This window comes from Furipterus horrens, unplaced genomic scaffold (genome assembly GCF_987537825.1).
Source record: "Furipterus horrens unplaced genomic scaffold, mFurHor1.1.pri manual_scaffold_6, whole genome shotgun sequence".
NCBI lineage: Eukaryota > Metazoa > Chordata > Mammalia > Chiroptera > Furipteridae > Furipterus > Furipterus horrens.
In genome coordinates, this window is record NW_028327176.1 from 167,420,501 (window position 1) to 167,437,513 (window position 17,013).

A 17,013-nucleotide genomic window follows, 5' to 3' on the forward strand; every position below is an offset into this window, starting at 1 on the left:
CTCTGTAATCCATTTTTCTGTTGATAAATACTTAAGGTGTTTTCATATCTTAGCTATTATGAGTAATGCTGCATTGAATATGAGAGTGTTAATATTTCTTTGAGATTCTAATCTCAATCCTTTTGAATAAATACCCAGAAATGGGATTGCTGGATCATATGGTAGCTGCATTTTTAATTATTAGTGGAAATTTCATATATTTTTTTCCACAGTGACTGTACTATTATCAACAGGGCACAAAGGTTGCAATTCCTCCACATCCTCTTCAAAATTCTTTACATTTATCCAAAAGTACTCATTAAAAAAATAGCTATCTTGGACTTCCGGCCAAGATGGAGGCCTAGACTGACACATCCCATCTCCCTCCACAACTAAGAAGGAATACAACTACCACAAAACCAGCAATAACCAGAAGTTCCAGAAAATAAATTGAAGTCCAATGTATGAAGTTATAAAGAAGTGGTACTCGTCTGGACAGGTAGGAGAGGTGAAGCCGTGGAGGAGAGGTCAAGCTGATCTGTCCACGGCAGCAGCAGTGATGGCAGCAGGCCAGCGGTAAGCACAGACACCCGTATTTAAGGGGAGGCGAGAAGCACCTGGGGAGTACCCCCGGCTGCAGACCAGACCCATCAGCTTGCGATTCCAAAGCTGGGGAATGTAGACCGCCATTGCCTTGGACTGTGAGGCCCAGTGTGGGTGGGGATGGAGGAGGAGTCTCCCAGTCTCTCAGAGAAGATTGAACAGGAGGAATTCATCTTAAACCCCCACCCCCGCAGAAAATGCCCAGTTGTGACGAGTGCACAGGGCTCCCCCCACCTATAGCGTAAGAGGTGTGACCACCCTGCCCAGGATGCAAAGGTAAACACAAAACTGTTCAGGATGGCACAGATCATGATAGAGATCCCAGTTACACAGCTGACCAGACAGCAAATTTCTAATCTAATGAAGCAGCAGATAGAAAATCTTTCTGAGGCACAGTTCAGAACTTTGCTTTTATAAAAAAGCACTTACAGACCTAAGAGCAGATCTTAAACAAGACAGGGAAGGAATGAAGGCTAGTCCTGCTGAAATGAACAAAAACACATACGAAACTAGTGGTGGGGGCAAGAAAACCAGGGCTGGAATCAACAAATCGGAACATAGGGAAGGAACAGTCAACCAGTGCAGAAAGAGGAAATGAGAAGTGAGGAAAATGAGGAGAGGCTCAGAAACTTATTGGACAGCTATAAGCGGGCCAACATCCGAATCATAGAGTTGCCAGAAGGTGAAGAAGAACTAGAAACTGAAAAATTATTTGAAAAAATAATGAAGCAGAACTTCCCTAACTTGGGGAAGGAAATAGACTTATAGGTCCAGGAAGCAAAGAGAGTTCCAAAACAACTGGACCCAGGGAGAACCACACCAAGACACATTATAATCAAAATGTCAAAAATTAAGGCTAAAGAGAGAATCTTAAAAGCAGCAAGAGAGAAGAAGAGAATTACATACAAAGGCATCCCAATAAGACTGTCAGCTGATTTCTCAAAAGAAACTCTGCAGGCAAGAAGGGACTGGCAAGAAATATTCAAAGTAATGAAAAGCAAAAACCTACAACCACAAATACTCTATTCAGCAAAGCTGTCATTCAGAATAGAAGGGCAGAGAAAATGCTTCCAGGACAAAGTAAAACTGAAGGAGTTCATCAGATCCAAACCACTGTATATGAGATGTTAAAGGGACTTACTTAGGAAAAAGAATCAAAACTATAAACATTAAAGTGAAAGCTGTATCACAACAACCAACAACAGAAGCTAGGGAACTGAAATAAATGCAAACTAAGTAGGCAACGAGAATGTGAAAATAATTATAGGTATGGGGAACATTATGGGGGGAAATCAGCAGGGAGGGAGAAAGGGGGAAAGGAAGGGAGATGGTACAGGAATTAGGAGGCATAGTAGGAGGGAGTGGAGTAGACAGGAAGATGTTGAGAGGAACTATATGTACAACCAATGGGCATGGACTAAAGGGGGCAGACAACTGGAGGGAGGGATGTCACTGGGTGGAGGGGAACAAAAGGAAAAGAAATTGGGACAGCTGTAACAGCATAATCAATAAAGCATATTAAAAGAAATAAAAAAATAGCTATCTTAATAGGTGTGAGGTGATATCTCACTGTGGTAGTGATTTGTATTTCTCTGATGTTTAGTGACATTCATCATTGATCATCTTTTCTTATACCTCTAGGCCATTTTTATGTCTTTGTAAAAACATCTATTCAAGTCTTAACCCATTAAAAAACAAAATTTTACCTATTTACTTTTAGAAAGAGGGAAAGGGAGGGAGAAAGAGAGGGAGAAAACATCAATGTGCGAGAGATAGATTGATCCGTTGTGTCTCACATGCCCCCAAACAGGGACCTGGCCTACAACCCAGACATGTGCCTTGACTGGAAATTGAACCAGTGGCCTTTTGGTTCACAGGCCAGGGCTCAAATCTTAGCCCATTTTTATATTGAGTTATTTTTTAATTTTAATTTTAATTTTTAATTGAGCTGTAAGAGTTCATTATATATTTTAGAAACTAATCCCTTATCAAATATATGGTTTGCAAATATATTCTCCCATTCTATAGGTTGCCTTTTCAATCTGTTGATTGTTTCCTTTGCTGTTCAGAAGCTTTTTAGTTAGATGTAGTCCCACTAGACTCTTTTTGTTTTTGTTTTTGCTTTTGGTGTCATATCCATGAAATCATTACTAAGACCAATATCATGAAGCTTTCCCACTATGTTTTCTACTAGAAGTTTTACAGTTTCAGGTCCTACATTTGAATCTAATTTATTTTGAGTTGGTTCTTGTTTATGGTGTATAGTAAGGGTCCAATTTCATTCTTTGCAAATGTATATCCAGCTTTCCCGACACCATTTATCGAAGAGACTAATCTTACCCTGTTGTGTATTCTTGAAATTCTTGTTGAAGATGGGTTGATCATGTAAATGTGAATTTATTTCTGGGCTCTCTATTCTGTTCTATTCATCTATATGCCTATCTTTATGCCATCACCATCACCTTACTGTTTTAATTACTGTATCTTTGTAATGTATTTTGAAATCATGAATTGTGATATCCCTAGCTTTGTTTTTTTAATTTTATTTTTTAATTTTTTAAAGATTTTATTTATTTATTTTTAGAGAGAGGGGAAGGGAGGGAGAAAGGGGGAGAGAAGCGTCAATGCGTGGTTGCCTCTTCCACGTCCCCACCTGGGGAGCTGGCCCACAACCCAGGCGTGTGCACTGACTGGGAATCAAACTGGTGACCCTTTTGGTTTGCAGTTGGCACTCAATTCACTGAGTCACACAGGCCAGGACTGTTCTTCTTTTTAAAGATTATTTTGGCTGTTCAGGTAGTTTTGTTGTTCCATTAGAATTTTAGAATTGTTTTTTATATTTCTGTAAAAGATACTATGGGGATTTTGATAGAGATTGCATTGAATCTGTAAATCTCTGTGGGTAGTATGGACATTTAAACACTGTTAATTCTTCTAATCCACAAACATGGCTGTCTTTCCATTTGTTTGTCTTTAATTTCTTTCATCAAAGTTTATAATTTTTCTTCTTTAGTTTAGTTTATTTCTAAATATTTTTTGGTGCTATTGTAAATGAAATTGTCCTAATTTTTTTTCACAGTTTGTCATTAGTGTACAGACTCACGACTGATTTTGTATAATAATTTTGTATCTTGCAACTTTACTGAATCCATTTATTGTATTTTAACAGTTTTTATGTCTGGAATCCTTAGGGTTTCTCTATATAATAGTATATCATCTGTGAATAGGAACAATTTTGCTTCCTTTCTGTTTTGAATGACTTTATTTTTTTCCCTTGCTAATTGTTCTGGCTAGGACTTCCAGTACTATATTAAAGTGAAGTGGTAATAAAACTACAATGAGATACCACCTCACACCAGTCAGAATGGCCATTATTAACAAACCAACAAACAACAAGTGCTGGTGAGGATGTGGAGAAAAGGCAGCCCCAGTGCACTGTTGGTGGGAATGTGGTCTGGTGCAGCCACTATGGAAAACAGTATGGATTTCCTCAAAACACTAAAAATGGAACTGCCTTTTGATCCAGCAATTCCATTGCTAGGATTATATCCAAAGAATCCTGAAATAATTCAAAAGAACTTATGCATCCCTATTTTCACAGCAGTGCTATTTACAATAGCCAAGTACTGGAAACAGACTAAGTGTCCATCTGTAGATGAGTGGATCAAAAAACTGTGGTACATCTACACAATGGAGTACTATGAAGCAGAAAGAAAGAAGGAACTCCTACCTTTCAGGACAGCGTGGATGGAGCTGAAGAGTATTATGCTAAGTGAAATAAGCCAGGCAGCAAAAGACAAATACCATATGATCTCACCAAGTACAGGAACCTAATGAACAAAACAAACAAAGAGCAAAATAGAAGCAGAGGCATGGAAACAAGGGACAGACTGGTAGTGATAGAGCAGAGAGGGGAGAGGTGGGGAAGAAGAGGAAGGGGCTAGTCAAGGAACTAGTATAAATAACCCATGGACGTGAACCACAGGGCGGGCAATAATTTTGTGTGGGGGAATGGGCAGGACAGGAGAGAGCAATGTGGGAAAAATGGGACAACTGTAATAGAACAACAACTAAAAAAAAAGTGAAGTGGTGAGAGTGATCATCCTTGCCTGGTTCCTAATTATAGTAGGAAAGCCCTCAGCTTTTTATTGTTGAGTATGATGTTAGGTGTGGGCTTTCCATATACAGCTTTTATTATACTGAGGCAATTTCCCTCTATTCCTGTTTTTTTGAGAGTTTTTGTCATGAATGGGTGTTGAATTTCTCAAACTTTTTTTCTGCATCTATTGAGAATATCATGTGCCTTTTATCCTGCATTCTGTTAATACGCTGTATCACATTAATTGATTTCTATTATGTTGAAACATCCCAGGAATAAATTCTACTCAGTCATGGTAAATGATTCATTTCATGAGATGTTGAATCCAGTTTGCTAGAATTGTGTTGCAGATTTTTCTATCTGTGTTCATCAGGGATGTTGGCCTGTAGTGTCCTCCTCTTGTGGTGTCTTTGTCTGGCTTTGGTATCAGAGTAACACTGACTTCATAAAATGTAGTGTGCAAGTGTTACCTTCTCTTCAGTTTTTTTAGAGTTTGAAAATGATTAGCATTAATTCTTTAAAAAACATTTGGTAGCGTTTGCCAGTGAAACCCTCTGGTCTTGTGCTTTTCTTTGTTGGATGGTGCCTGATTACTCATTAAATTTCTTAACTTGTTATAGGTCTGTTCAGACTTTCTATTTCTTTATGATTCAGTTTTGGTAAGCTGTTGTTTTTTTAGAAGTTTATTCTTTTCTTCTAGGTTATTCAGTTTGTAGACTATAATTTTTCAGAGTAGTCTCTTAGTTTTGTTATTTCTAGTTATTGATTGTAATGTCTCCTCTTTCATTTCCGATTTTATTGAGGAAATAAATTATATTTTATAAAATTTTATATTTATCTTAATAAATATATTTAATTTGTTGTATTTTGGGGGTTGATTTTGTTTAATTTTGTTCATTTATTTTATTTTATTTTTTAAAGATTTTATTTATTTTGAGAGACAGGGTTAGGGAGGTAGAAAGAGAGAAAAAGAAACATTGATGTGTGAGAGAAACATCAATAGGCTGCCTCTTACATGCGCCTGACTGGAGACCTGGCCTGCAACACAGTCATGTGCCTGACAGGGAGTTGAACCAGCAACTCTTTGGTTTGCAGGCTGGTGCTCAATCCACTGAGCCACACCAGCCAGGCAAATTTTGTTCATTTTTTTGAAACAACTAAAATTGTTTTTGAGTCTTTATTTTATTCATTTATGCCATAATCTTTATTGTTTCTTTTTCTTCTAGTAACTTTTGTTGTTGATTTTTTTTCTATTTTTTTGAAGTATAAAATTAGATTATTTCAAATTCTTTTTTAATGTAGGTGTTTATTATTATAAATTTCCTTCCTGGTACTACTTTTGCTGCCTTTGTATAGTCTTCAGCTGTTTAACCTACTCATCCATTTATTCTTCTGTTCCTTCTTATAGTTCAGAGTTACTATGGATATGTTTACCCTATTTATATTTTCAAATAAAAAAAAGTTTTCTTAGGGAGTAAACTATGAAATGATAAACTTTTAAAAATGCTTTAAAAAGTGTATAGTAAAAAGCAAGCAACCAACCAATCAACCAACCACACACACACACAAACCCTCTTTCTTAATCTTCTTAGTTTTCCTCTGCAGAAGCAACTATTCTCATTGATTTATTGTGTTCTTCCAGAATTATTCTAGTCAGTCATAATTTAGATCCCTAACATCTGGAAGAAAAAATGGTGGATCTTGTTTTCTGTGAGTTGTTCTAGTGAGTTGAACTATTGCTCTAGTTCAAAGGCAGGTGACCCACAATGGTAGTCTGAGTCTGTAGATAGTCAGCATGGGCGTCCTGCTTGAGACATTTGAATTAGGGAGGTGCCATGTTTTCACATTGCTAACAGCTTAGATTGTATTTTGTTTAATACTTTGTGCCTTTAGGCACTTAAAAATTTGACTGTGTCACTCATGTCTCAAAGAAATAAAAGCAAAAACTGACTTTATCTCTCTGTTTATTGTTTTTTTCCACTTCAATTCTTTTACTTATATAAGTGGATGATATTTAATTTCATTTCCTTATCATATGACTTCTTAACAACATTAAATGTGTCTTTTCTGATTAAGAACAAGTTTTATTTATTTTCAGCATTGACTGAAAAAAAAAGAACAAAAACGTATTTTAATCTTTAATTATACTTTATGAGTCAATTCCTAGAGCAGGCCTCAAACTTAAGTACATCAGAACCACTGGGAGTGCTTGTTTAAAAATGTAGGGTTTGTTTTTAGCTCCCTTTTTGTCAGTTTGCACCCAGCCCCTCATCTCCACCAGTGTCCTATTTAATAGACGTGGTATAGATCTGAAGAAGGTTCTGAAGAAAGAAATTCCTGGATCATACTGAAAACTGAGAAAACATTAATCATTTCCAGCTGCAAAATTTGTTACTTTCTGGACAACAATCATTTTTACTTTTTGTTTTAACCTAAATAGAACCTATAAAGGTGAAGCTTTCATTTAGAATTAGAGTGGACAGGATTTTAGTAAGAAAAACTTCTTGTACTTCCTGCAGAGGAAATCGCAATGCCCTAATGGTTCTGACCTCCTTAAACAAGGTTATTGCTCAGACAGAAAACAACAGAACAATTGAAAGCAAAATTAATGCCATGCTTTGTGGAAAACAGATTACAGGAAACTTCACTCGTCAAATGGAAACTCTGCTGAAAATAATCAACAGCAAAGTTAGCTCATTTTGTGAACATTACTACGTGACATGGGCTTATGCATTTATATGACACAAACTCCTTTTTAGTTACCTAGTAGTTGTGTTGACTTGTTATATTGGATATTTTACATATAAGAACTATTAGCTGAGATTCAAATGTTATATAAAAATTCTAATGTAATGACCTGGGTCAGAAGTAGGGGAGCAACAAAAGCAAATAAAGCTGACTGTGTATACGTCAGGGAAGATCTAGCTCAGGGGTTAGCAAGCTGTGGCCCATGGGCCAAATCCAGCCTACCCTGCTCATTTTTGTATGACTTGCTAAATGCTGAGAATTGTTTTACATTCTTAGATGGTTAGGGAAAAAATGAAGAGACTATCTTTTGACCCATAAAAATTACATGAAGTTCAAATTTCAAAAACCATAAATAAAGTTTTATTGGAACACAGCCTTGCTTATCTGTATATGTGTTGTCCATGGATGCTTTTGGGTTTCAAGAGCAGAGTTTGAGTTGTTGCAACAGAGACCACAGGAACTTGCAAAGCCTAGCATATGTATTATCTGGCTCTCCATGGAAAAATAATTTTGAGGACACTTGATTTAACTCACTCCTCTCCTAAAAACTGACATTCCTTGGAATTGAGGAATTCTAGGCATCAGAATTTTAATCTCTTTTTATCTTCAATCCACTCCTTAGTTATTTTTCTATTTCTCTGGGAAACTTTTATGTTCAGATTTTCAGTTATCCAAAAAACTTCAGAGGAATTTAAAACTTTAATTTCTCACTAAACTCTGTTGCAGAAACATGTGGAATTCATTCAAAATACATGAGGCCTATGTATCCAACCAAGACTTTTCCAAATCATTACACCATTGTCACAGTAAGTACTTTGATCAGTGCGAGAGCGATAGGCCACAGACAGGCAACTGACTCAGAAATGCTTAGGCAGGACCTGGAGGAGAGGCACACGTCTTACAAGCACATGGGGTGATAGTTCATGGCTCACTTCAGGCTAGAAAGTCTCAGTATGAGGCCAATCCAGTTCTGTGCGGTGGTAACTATGAATGGTGTCCAGGCATTAAGTTAATTCACCTTTGCCATAGGCCATTATAAAGTCTTCATTTCATAAATGAACTAATACGGGCTATTTCTCTTTAGAAAAAGCAAGTAAATTCTCTTTAATGTATGAAAAGACATAAGTGAAATCATCAAAATGAACCCAGAGGAAAATTAAGTTATGTAACATTTATAGATTTAGGACATTTCTTAAGGAGGCCTCTGCCTCAGCCTTTATTGCCAAAGCCCTAACGGTGTCTTTACTACTTTGCATTTGGTTTTCTGTTGCTGTAGAACAGTAACTAAAACTTATTTAAATTTTAACCCTTAGGTAATTATACATATATACGTGTGTGGGTGTATATATATATACACATATTCATGTATGTATTTATAGGTTCTATAATTGCAGATCCACCTACTTGCTAAAATTTATTTGTAACCCCAAAGTCAATGTTTGTGATACAGTCACAGTCATTGGAGAACATTCTTAGAGCAGCAAACAATTTGAGTTGCCGAGCTCACCTGTTCCCAGCTAAGGACTACTAGCAAGGCGACACTCCCTTCTTGTTGCAGCTCACATGCTCTAAATGTTGTTTTCATAATCATTTTATTTAGTGCTGTGTTTTCTGCATGTTTGTGCTTATTGTTGGTGATTTTGCTGTTTAAATGTCCTTCAAGAGTAGTGCTGAAATACTGTTTAGGGTTCCTAAGAGTAAGAAGGCTGTGATGCATCTTACAGGGGAAACATATGTGCTACATGAGTTTCTTTCAGGCATGAGTTATTTTGAACCAACAATATATATTAAATAATGTATGCTTAAACAGAAATACACATACAAGAAGATTATATATTGATTGGTAGACAGAGTTGTTGTGACCAGAGTCTCACAGAAACCTAACCTATAATCTCCCTAAGAGCAATGGTATAGGTATTTGGTGTTGGCAACAACTTTATAGAACATAATTACCCTGAGTAACAAGAATTGACTGCATGTGTACATAAAAACATAAATATTCATACATAAGATGTAATACATATACATGTATGTATATATGAATAAAAGATTATATATAACTTCTATTGATTGACTGAATATATGTATTCATATTCATATATAAAATAAAGTTCTGATATATGTGAAAGTAATTACAGTGGCATGGATACCATAGACCTACAATGAAAATGTGTGAAATGATTGAATGAACATTTGTGGTTGGATTGAAGGAATGATTGGATTGATAAATGAAAGGAAGAGAAGTGGAAAGAGACTTGGCAGGCTCTCTTTCAGTGTGCTGGTAACACACTTCAACCCATTTAGCCAGGAAATTTGATATCTAAAAATTTCTTTGTAGTAAATTTCTTGATATTATTGTCAACATAACCAGTGGCTAGCCTTATTATAATATAGGAAACCTTAATTAACAAATAGTTATTAATCACACAAGGGTTATATTAACATCATCAACACCAACCATCTACCTAATATTGTTCATTTGCTGCTATAGGCTATGGTAGAACTAGATATACTACTATATATATGTATTTGGGTTCAGATTCATGGGTTTTATATTGAAATGTATATGACATTCTTCTAAGATATAAGTTATAGATCTATGCTATTTCAATTTAATGTTTCAGTAATATATTCTTTTATCTTAAACCTTTTTTTCAAAATATTATTTTAGGGCTTGTATCCAGAATCACATGGCATCATTGACAATAATATGTATGATGTAAACCTCAACAAGAATTTTTCACTTTCTTCAAAGGAGAAAAATAATCCAGCTTGGTGGCAAGGACAGCCAGTATGTAGTATTCTGCATGTGGCATCAAAGTAACTTGCATTTCCCAATGAGACAGTGGATCCCTCTTCTTTCTCCACTTTGAGTTTTTCATTACCTTTTCCATTCTAAGGACTGGGGGTAGGAAGGTATTTAACCACTATTTATAATCTTTTAAATATTTATGATTGTTTAACCAAATGACCTTCTGTAACATATCAATCTGGAAGTTATTTAAAAAGATTACCTGTTATATTTTCTCCTTATTCTTTTTATAATTTTTTAAAAGGGAAAGAGAAACTATAATTTTACTAATTTGAAAAAAATGATCTTTCTTACCACCTTACTACACTTTTGATTTTTCAGGTGGATCCTTGGATAATTATATTTTTTAACTGCTAAAAGATAAGTTTTTAATAACTTAAATACATTTTAATACTTAAATAAATTTTGAAATTGTTAATATCATTTAGTTCCTAATAATTGGCACCATCTACCCAAACTGATTATTCCCTTTACTTCTACTTAAATTTTCTCTTCTTATAGATCTGGCTGACAGCAATGTATCAAGGCTTAAAAGCTGGTACCTACTTTTGGCCAGGATCAGATGTGGCTGTAAATGGCTCCTTTCCTACCATATATGTGGCTTACAACAGGTAGTGAAACACTTAAGATATGACCCCATCTCGACAAGAATGATTAGGATTTTTTTCTTTTTTAGTTTTAATCTTGATGGTAATTCTATTCTTCCAGTTTTGGGGCCCAAAGTCTCGAAGTCATCATTGATTCCTCTTACATCCCTCATCCAGTCTTTCAGTACAGTATATGCTTGTAGCTCTAATTCAAAATCTGTGCTGAGAACGTTTTATTACCTCCAGTATTAACATTTGGTTTGAGCTACCATCATCTTTTGCCTGTATTACTTTGGTCACCTCTTTATACTCTCCCTGCTTTTATTCTTGTCCCCCAGAACCTATTCTCAATGTACCAGCCTAAATAATTAAACAACAAACAAACAAAAAAACCAAACAGGTCCTTCGCATCCAAAACTAATGGCCCCATGTTTCACTCAGAATAAAAGCTTATAAGGTCCTCTGTGTTAGGACCCCTATTTTCCCCCATCCTGCCTCTTGGACCTCTTCCCTCACTCCTTCCCTGGGTGCTCACTCTGTTGGAGCCATGCTGACCTCAGTGGGCCTCAGCACACCAGGCATGCTTCTGCCTTTGGGCTTCGGAGCTGGCTGTTCCCTCTGTCTGAGATAATCTCACTCCTTGTATCTGCATAGTCTGTTCCCTCACCTCCTTCAGGCCATTGCTCTAAAATTACCTCAATTTTGTCTTAGCCTGATCACATTAAGATTTTAAATCCCAAACCGCCCCACCCCACTTTCTCAGTGTCTCTTTTTCTGCTCATCTCTTTTTTTTTCAATAGCACTTTATTTTTAGTACATTATATAATTTATGTATTAGATTTATTACTTATTATTTGTCTTCTGAGAGAATGTAACCTCCAGAAAGAATAGCATTTTGGTTTGTTTGCTGATAAATTCTATTCAAAATCAGCAAATAGTGTTTGGCATTACAAGCTTTATATATAAATGCACAAATGAATGAAAAATAAAAAATAAATTGCATGAACAGATAATAATTATTGGTATTTTAGTTGGGGAATATTGAAGGAGACAAAGATGAGAAGAAAAGAAAACTATTTAATTTATAGTGAACCAAGTGTATCTCTATTTGAATATTAAAAACAGGAATCCTTTTAAGTAATACTAAACTCCTTTTAGTATTTTAGTCATATTTGAATACAGAATGATTATCTAAAAACATCAACGTGCGTTTCTGAGTAAGAATCTAATGGAATTATTTTTAACTTGATTAATTAAAGACTTGATTATTTCTACTTTTCAGTAGTGTCCCATATGAACAGAGGATCTCTACATTGTTTAAGTGGCTGGACCTGCCCAAAGCTGAAAGGTAACATCAGAGAAGTGCAGGCACAGTGGGATATTTGTGGGCATAAAATGAAATTATTTCTTTACTTGAAATGACCATTTTGGACATTTTATCTTAATTCTCACTTTTTACAAATTATTCCTGAGTGCAGTTGACTTTTTGCTCTTGAGAATGTGGTTGTCACTATGGGATAATAGAGATGGAGCAGAGGCTAATGTCACAGAACCAGATATGGATTGAGAGCAGGGCTGAGAGTACATTTGAGACTCAGGGGTCAGGATTGACCCAAGGAGCCAGCGGTGCCAGCGCAAGGTCATGGCAGTAGGCTGGAGTCAGAGCATCCTTCAAGAGAGCCAGGTCAACAGTGCCTCAGAAGCCATATATTTCATGGTAAAACTAGAATGGGAGAGCCAGCCAAAAGTAAGAAACCCAGAAATATAAAGGGTTTCGGCCCATCAAGAAGGGTCCTAATGCTAAGAACAAGACAGAATTTTTGTTATTGAGTCAGATCAACACTTATACTTATTTAATTCCCATTTAGAGACTGTCCCTGCTGGGGACAAGTGGAACCCCTAGGCCTGGATGAATAGGAGGAGAACAGGGAAAAAGAGAAGAAAACTGATACACAGTTCTAAATTTACAGACTTCCCAATCCAACCTGTAGATTTATTCCAAATCACTAATGTCTTTCTCGGTTTCAATTTTGTCCTTAGACCCAGTTTTTATACACTGTATGTGGAGCAGCCTGATTCTTCAGGACATAAATTTGGACCAGTTAGTGCCCAAGTAAGTTTTTAAAAGAATATGTATAAATATTAAATCATCTAGCCCTAACCCACACACACACACAAAATGGTATTACTGTTATTTCTTGTAATGAAAGTATCAAGGCTAGATACTGAATGTGCCAGTCCAACAATTTTATATAGCCCATTTCACGTTAAGTCACCTGCAAGTCCACTGTGGGATACCCAGCTGTCTATTCTTGCCTGCCTTCATTTATAAGTTCCTTGTAATTGAACTTAATATGCTATTGCCTCAGGCAGAGTTACTTCCCTCCTGTACTCCCATTATAATTGAAGTATACTTTTTAACATTAGTTTCTTCATATCTAAACCATTCTGTTATAATTTTACTGCAGAAATACAATTCTTCAATATTACTTTTAAAAAAAAGTTATCTCGCTTCTAAAATGCACTGATGTAAAACTGCAAATGTGCTTGTGAGTGTGGCATTTCCTCACCCCATGGGAAGTCATTTAACAATTGTCCTCAATTGTCCTCAAGTGGAACGAAAGCATATTTATTCTGGCAGCCTGACCTGCTGTTTATCAGAAATGCCTTTTCTCATCCTTTCCATTAAACCAACATGATTTCTAAATAAGGCCAGGCTCACTCTTGCCACTTTCACCCTTCAGTCCTTGTATTCCAATACCACTCTAAACTATAGCACGCAATTCAAAACTTAATCAGGTTATTCTGAGAGTGAATGGCTCAGTAACTCTCTAAAGCATATTTACAATTTTCCCCCTTTCTATTTTCATTGTTATCCGCATTTGATTATGATTAATCACTTGAGAGACTATGCTATAATCTGCATTTGTCTGATCACCATAGTTGACTTCATATTAGACACTGTCTTTTTCTTTCAATCAATGCTCTAGTTTAGCACCCAAACAAATTTTAAGTATATTTATGAAAACTGCTGCAAAGGAAAAGATCAGGGCACCTTGAGAGGACTTTGAGGAGGTTCTAAACTAGTTGGGTTGGTTGAGGGCTGGAGTTGGGGCTGGTTAGAAAGTTCTCCTCTGAATAACAAAAGGAAAAAAAATTCACAAACAGCTTGACTGAAGGCAGAACTGAACACATTAAAGGATCACATAGAATGAACAAAGGGACAGGCAGATGCAAGGGCAGATGGCTAGACAATAAACAAGTTGACACCATGACAATGGTAAGAATAATAACAACAGCTAACACATTTGAGCTATAGTTGGGGGTGACTGGAGTCACTTCACGTTCAGTAAAATGTGCCATCTACAGAGTATCTACTTTGTGAAAGACTCTGTGCTTAGGAAGACAGTGATGAGTTAGGTTGCCCAGTCCCTTCCTTGCACTAGCACACGCTTTCCTGGGGAGGCAGCCATGTGCCCAGATGATTTCAAACCTGTGGGGAGTCCAACAGTAGCAGAGTGCCCAGGTTCTGGGAGAGGAGAGAGGTGGAGGGGCTCTCAGTGTAGAAGGAACTGAGTAGGGCGATTATGTGAAAGGAGACATAATTACGCCATGACAACAAGTGGAAACTGTGACTCTCTGGAAAACCAGTGTATGGTCACCCCAAGAATGAGGGTCAGGAAAACAGCTTGGAATTAGATAGTCTTAGCAGTAGATAAGGATAGTTTCAGTTCAAGTGCTACTCTGTCCTATATTAATGGTGGGGCCATCAGCATATTACTGAACTCCTTCAAACCTCTGATTTCCTGGTCTCTGTAACTGGAAGTTCCAAGAGCACTACCCATGAATGTTTGCTGTGAGGATTTCATGAGATAATGCACTAAAAGCTCTTAACAGAAATTGGCTAGTAAAATTCTTTCTCGAAAAAGAAAAACAAGGCAATCATTGTTATAATCATACTAAGAAATTAAACATTCCCCCCCCAATCAATGGCTATTATACTTTCTTATCCACTGAAAAAAATATAAGAAGTGATGTCAGTTAAAATTCATTCATTTAAAACTTAAGTCAGTTCAATGTCGTCGTCGGCAGCCGTCCGTCTCGAGAGATGATGGTGTAGCTTCTTAAGAGTCTATCTGCACCGCCGAGAATGGCTGTGCAGTCCGACTCAGGAGTGACACGGTATCTGTCTCCTCCCGTGTTGAATCGACATCTTGCGATGACGCTGGAGTGTCCTCTCCAGTGAAGCTGAAGCTACAGAGCCTGGGCAGGGTGATATGGAGGGTCTGCTGTTGCCCATGCAGCAGACCCCCCCTCTCTTCGCAGCTGAAGGGTCCAAGGGAAAGACGGAGTCAATACAGCTTGGCTTCAGGTGCGCCGCAGGAGTTGCCGGTGTTGACTACAACGTCAAACCGCCTTAGGGACTCCGGCTCCGGATTTTCTGTCGGGGTTTACTCCCTTAGCCTTTCCCCTGAAGAGGTATGCCGCAAGGCAGCGGAGGTTTTTTGGAGTCAGAGTTTTCCTTCTCTGATGTGCCCTGACTGGAAGATCGAACCAGCGACACTTAGCTCGCAGGCCGACGCTCAATCCACTGAGCCAAACCAGCCAGGGCTTCAGTTCAATGTACTATGTTGATAAAGTGTAGAAAAATTAAAAAACAAAACGATATAGACAATGAAATAAAAATACCCACCAATCACTATTCAGAGACAACCACTGTTAATAATACCTTGATATATTTCCTTTTCATTTTCTGTTCATGTATACTTACTTAAGGAATGCGAAATATATTTAAAAACAAAGTCAGGATTATGCAATATGTATTAGTGTGTATACAGTTTGGTTTTAATTTTTTATGTTTGACATCATTGTATTGTGAGCATTTTCCTATGCCATTGTTCTTTAAAAGAATTTTTTAATGGCTGTCAAGCATGCCTTCTTAAAGATGTGGCAGAACTTGTTTTCTTTTTTGTATTTAAATTCTAAATAAACATTGTGATGAACGTCTTTGTATGTAAATTGCACTCTTAAGTGTCTATTTAGGACAAGTGCCCCAGAGAAGAAAAACTCTGACTCAAAAAAACCTCCGCTGCCTTGCGGCATACCTCTTCAGGGGAAAGGCTAAGGGAGTAAACCCCGACAGAAAATCCGGAGCCGGAGTCCCTAAGACGGTTCAACGTTGTAGTCAACACCGGCAACTCCTGCGGCGCACCTGAAGCCAAGCTGTATTGACTCCGTCTTTCCCTTGGACCCTTCAGCTGCGAAGAGAGGGGTGGTCTGCTGCATGGGCAACAGCAGACCCTCCATATCACCCTGCCCAGGCTCTGTAGCTTCAGCTTCACTGGAGAGGACACTCCAGCGTCATCACAAGATGTCGATTCAACACGGGAGGAGACAGATACCGTGTCACTCCCGAGTCGGACTGCACAGCCATTCTCGGCGGTGCAGATAGACTCTTAAGAAGCTACACCATCGTCTCTCGAGACGGACGGCTGCCGACGACGAGGACAAGTGCCCAGAAGTGGGATTATTAAGTGACAGGATGTACCCCTTTTAACTCTGATTACACACGCTCTTGTTGTTACATCATCTTGCAGAATGTGCATATGCATTTTGGTTCTCATAGAAATTTCTGTGGATTCCCCTCCCCAACATTGGGCATTATCATGAAAACATCTGCAGTTGAGTAATGTTTGCTGAGGTTGACCATTTTTCTCAGATATTTACTGGAAGTAGTTTATCTTTCTTTGTAGGAAAATATTTAAATTTTTTGTCTATAGAAATTTAGGGAATTGGTATTTGGTAAAGGTCTCTGATGTCCTATTTAAAATACTAGCAATTTCAGAGAAGAAAACATGTTTAATTTTCACTCAATTAGATAATAATTTGGTTAATTAAATCTTAATTCATGAAGACTATCTTAACCTCAGTTTTTTTTCCTTAGGTAATTCAAGCCTTACAATCAGTAGATAACGCTTTTGGAATGTTGATGGAAGGTCTAAAACAGCGGAACTTAGACAATTGTGTCAATATAATCCTTTTGGCTGACCATGGTATGCTTTAAAAAAATTATGTTTTATCATTCATTATATCTTACAAAAAAATTTTTGTATTTCTAGACCTAGAAGCTGCTGAATAAGCAAAGAATGAGTTTGGGGTAGGCAGTAATGAATAAAGACTAAAAT

General features: G+C 37.2%; 1 protein-coding gene across 1 annotated transcript in view; it reads left to right on the forward strand.

Annotated features, from left to right (window-relative positions):
* Positions 1–17,013, forward strand: part of ENPP3 (ectonucleotide pyrophosphatase/phosphodiesterase 3) — a 91,604-nt gene that overhangs the window by 34,188 nt on the left and 40,403 nt on the right. Inside the window, exons 7-12 of the mRNA XM_090279851.1 lie at positions 8,156–8,235; positions 10,101–10,220; positions 10,743–10,852; positions 12,111–12,176; positions 12,869–12,941; positions 16,773–16,881. Coding sequence (XP_090135977.1) covers positions 8,156–8,235; positions 10,101–10,220; positions 10,743–10,852; positions 12,111–12,176; positions 12,869–12,941; positions 16,773–16,881 — 558 coding nt within the window. The remainder of the gene's footprint in view (positions 1–8,155; positions 8,236–10,100; positions 10,221–10,742; positions 10,853–12,110; positions 12,177–12,868; positions 12,942–16,772; positions 16,882–17,013) is intronic.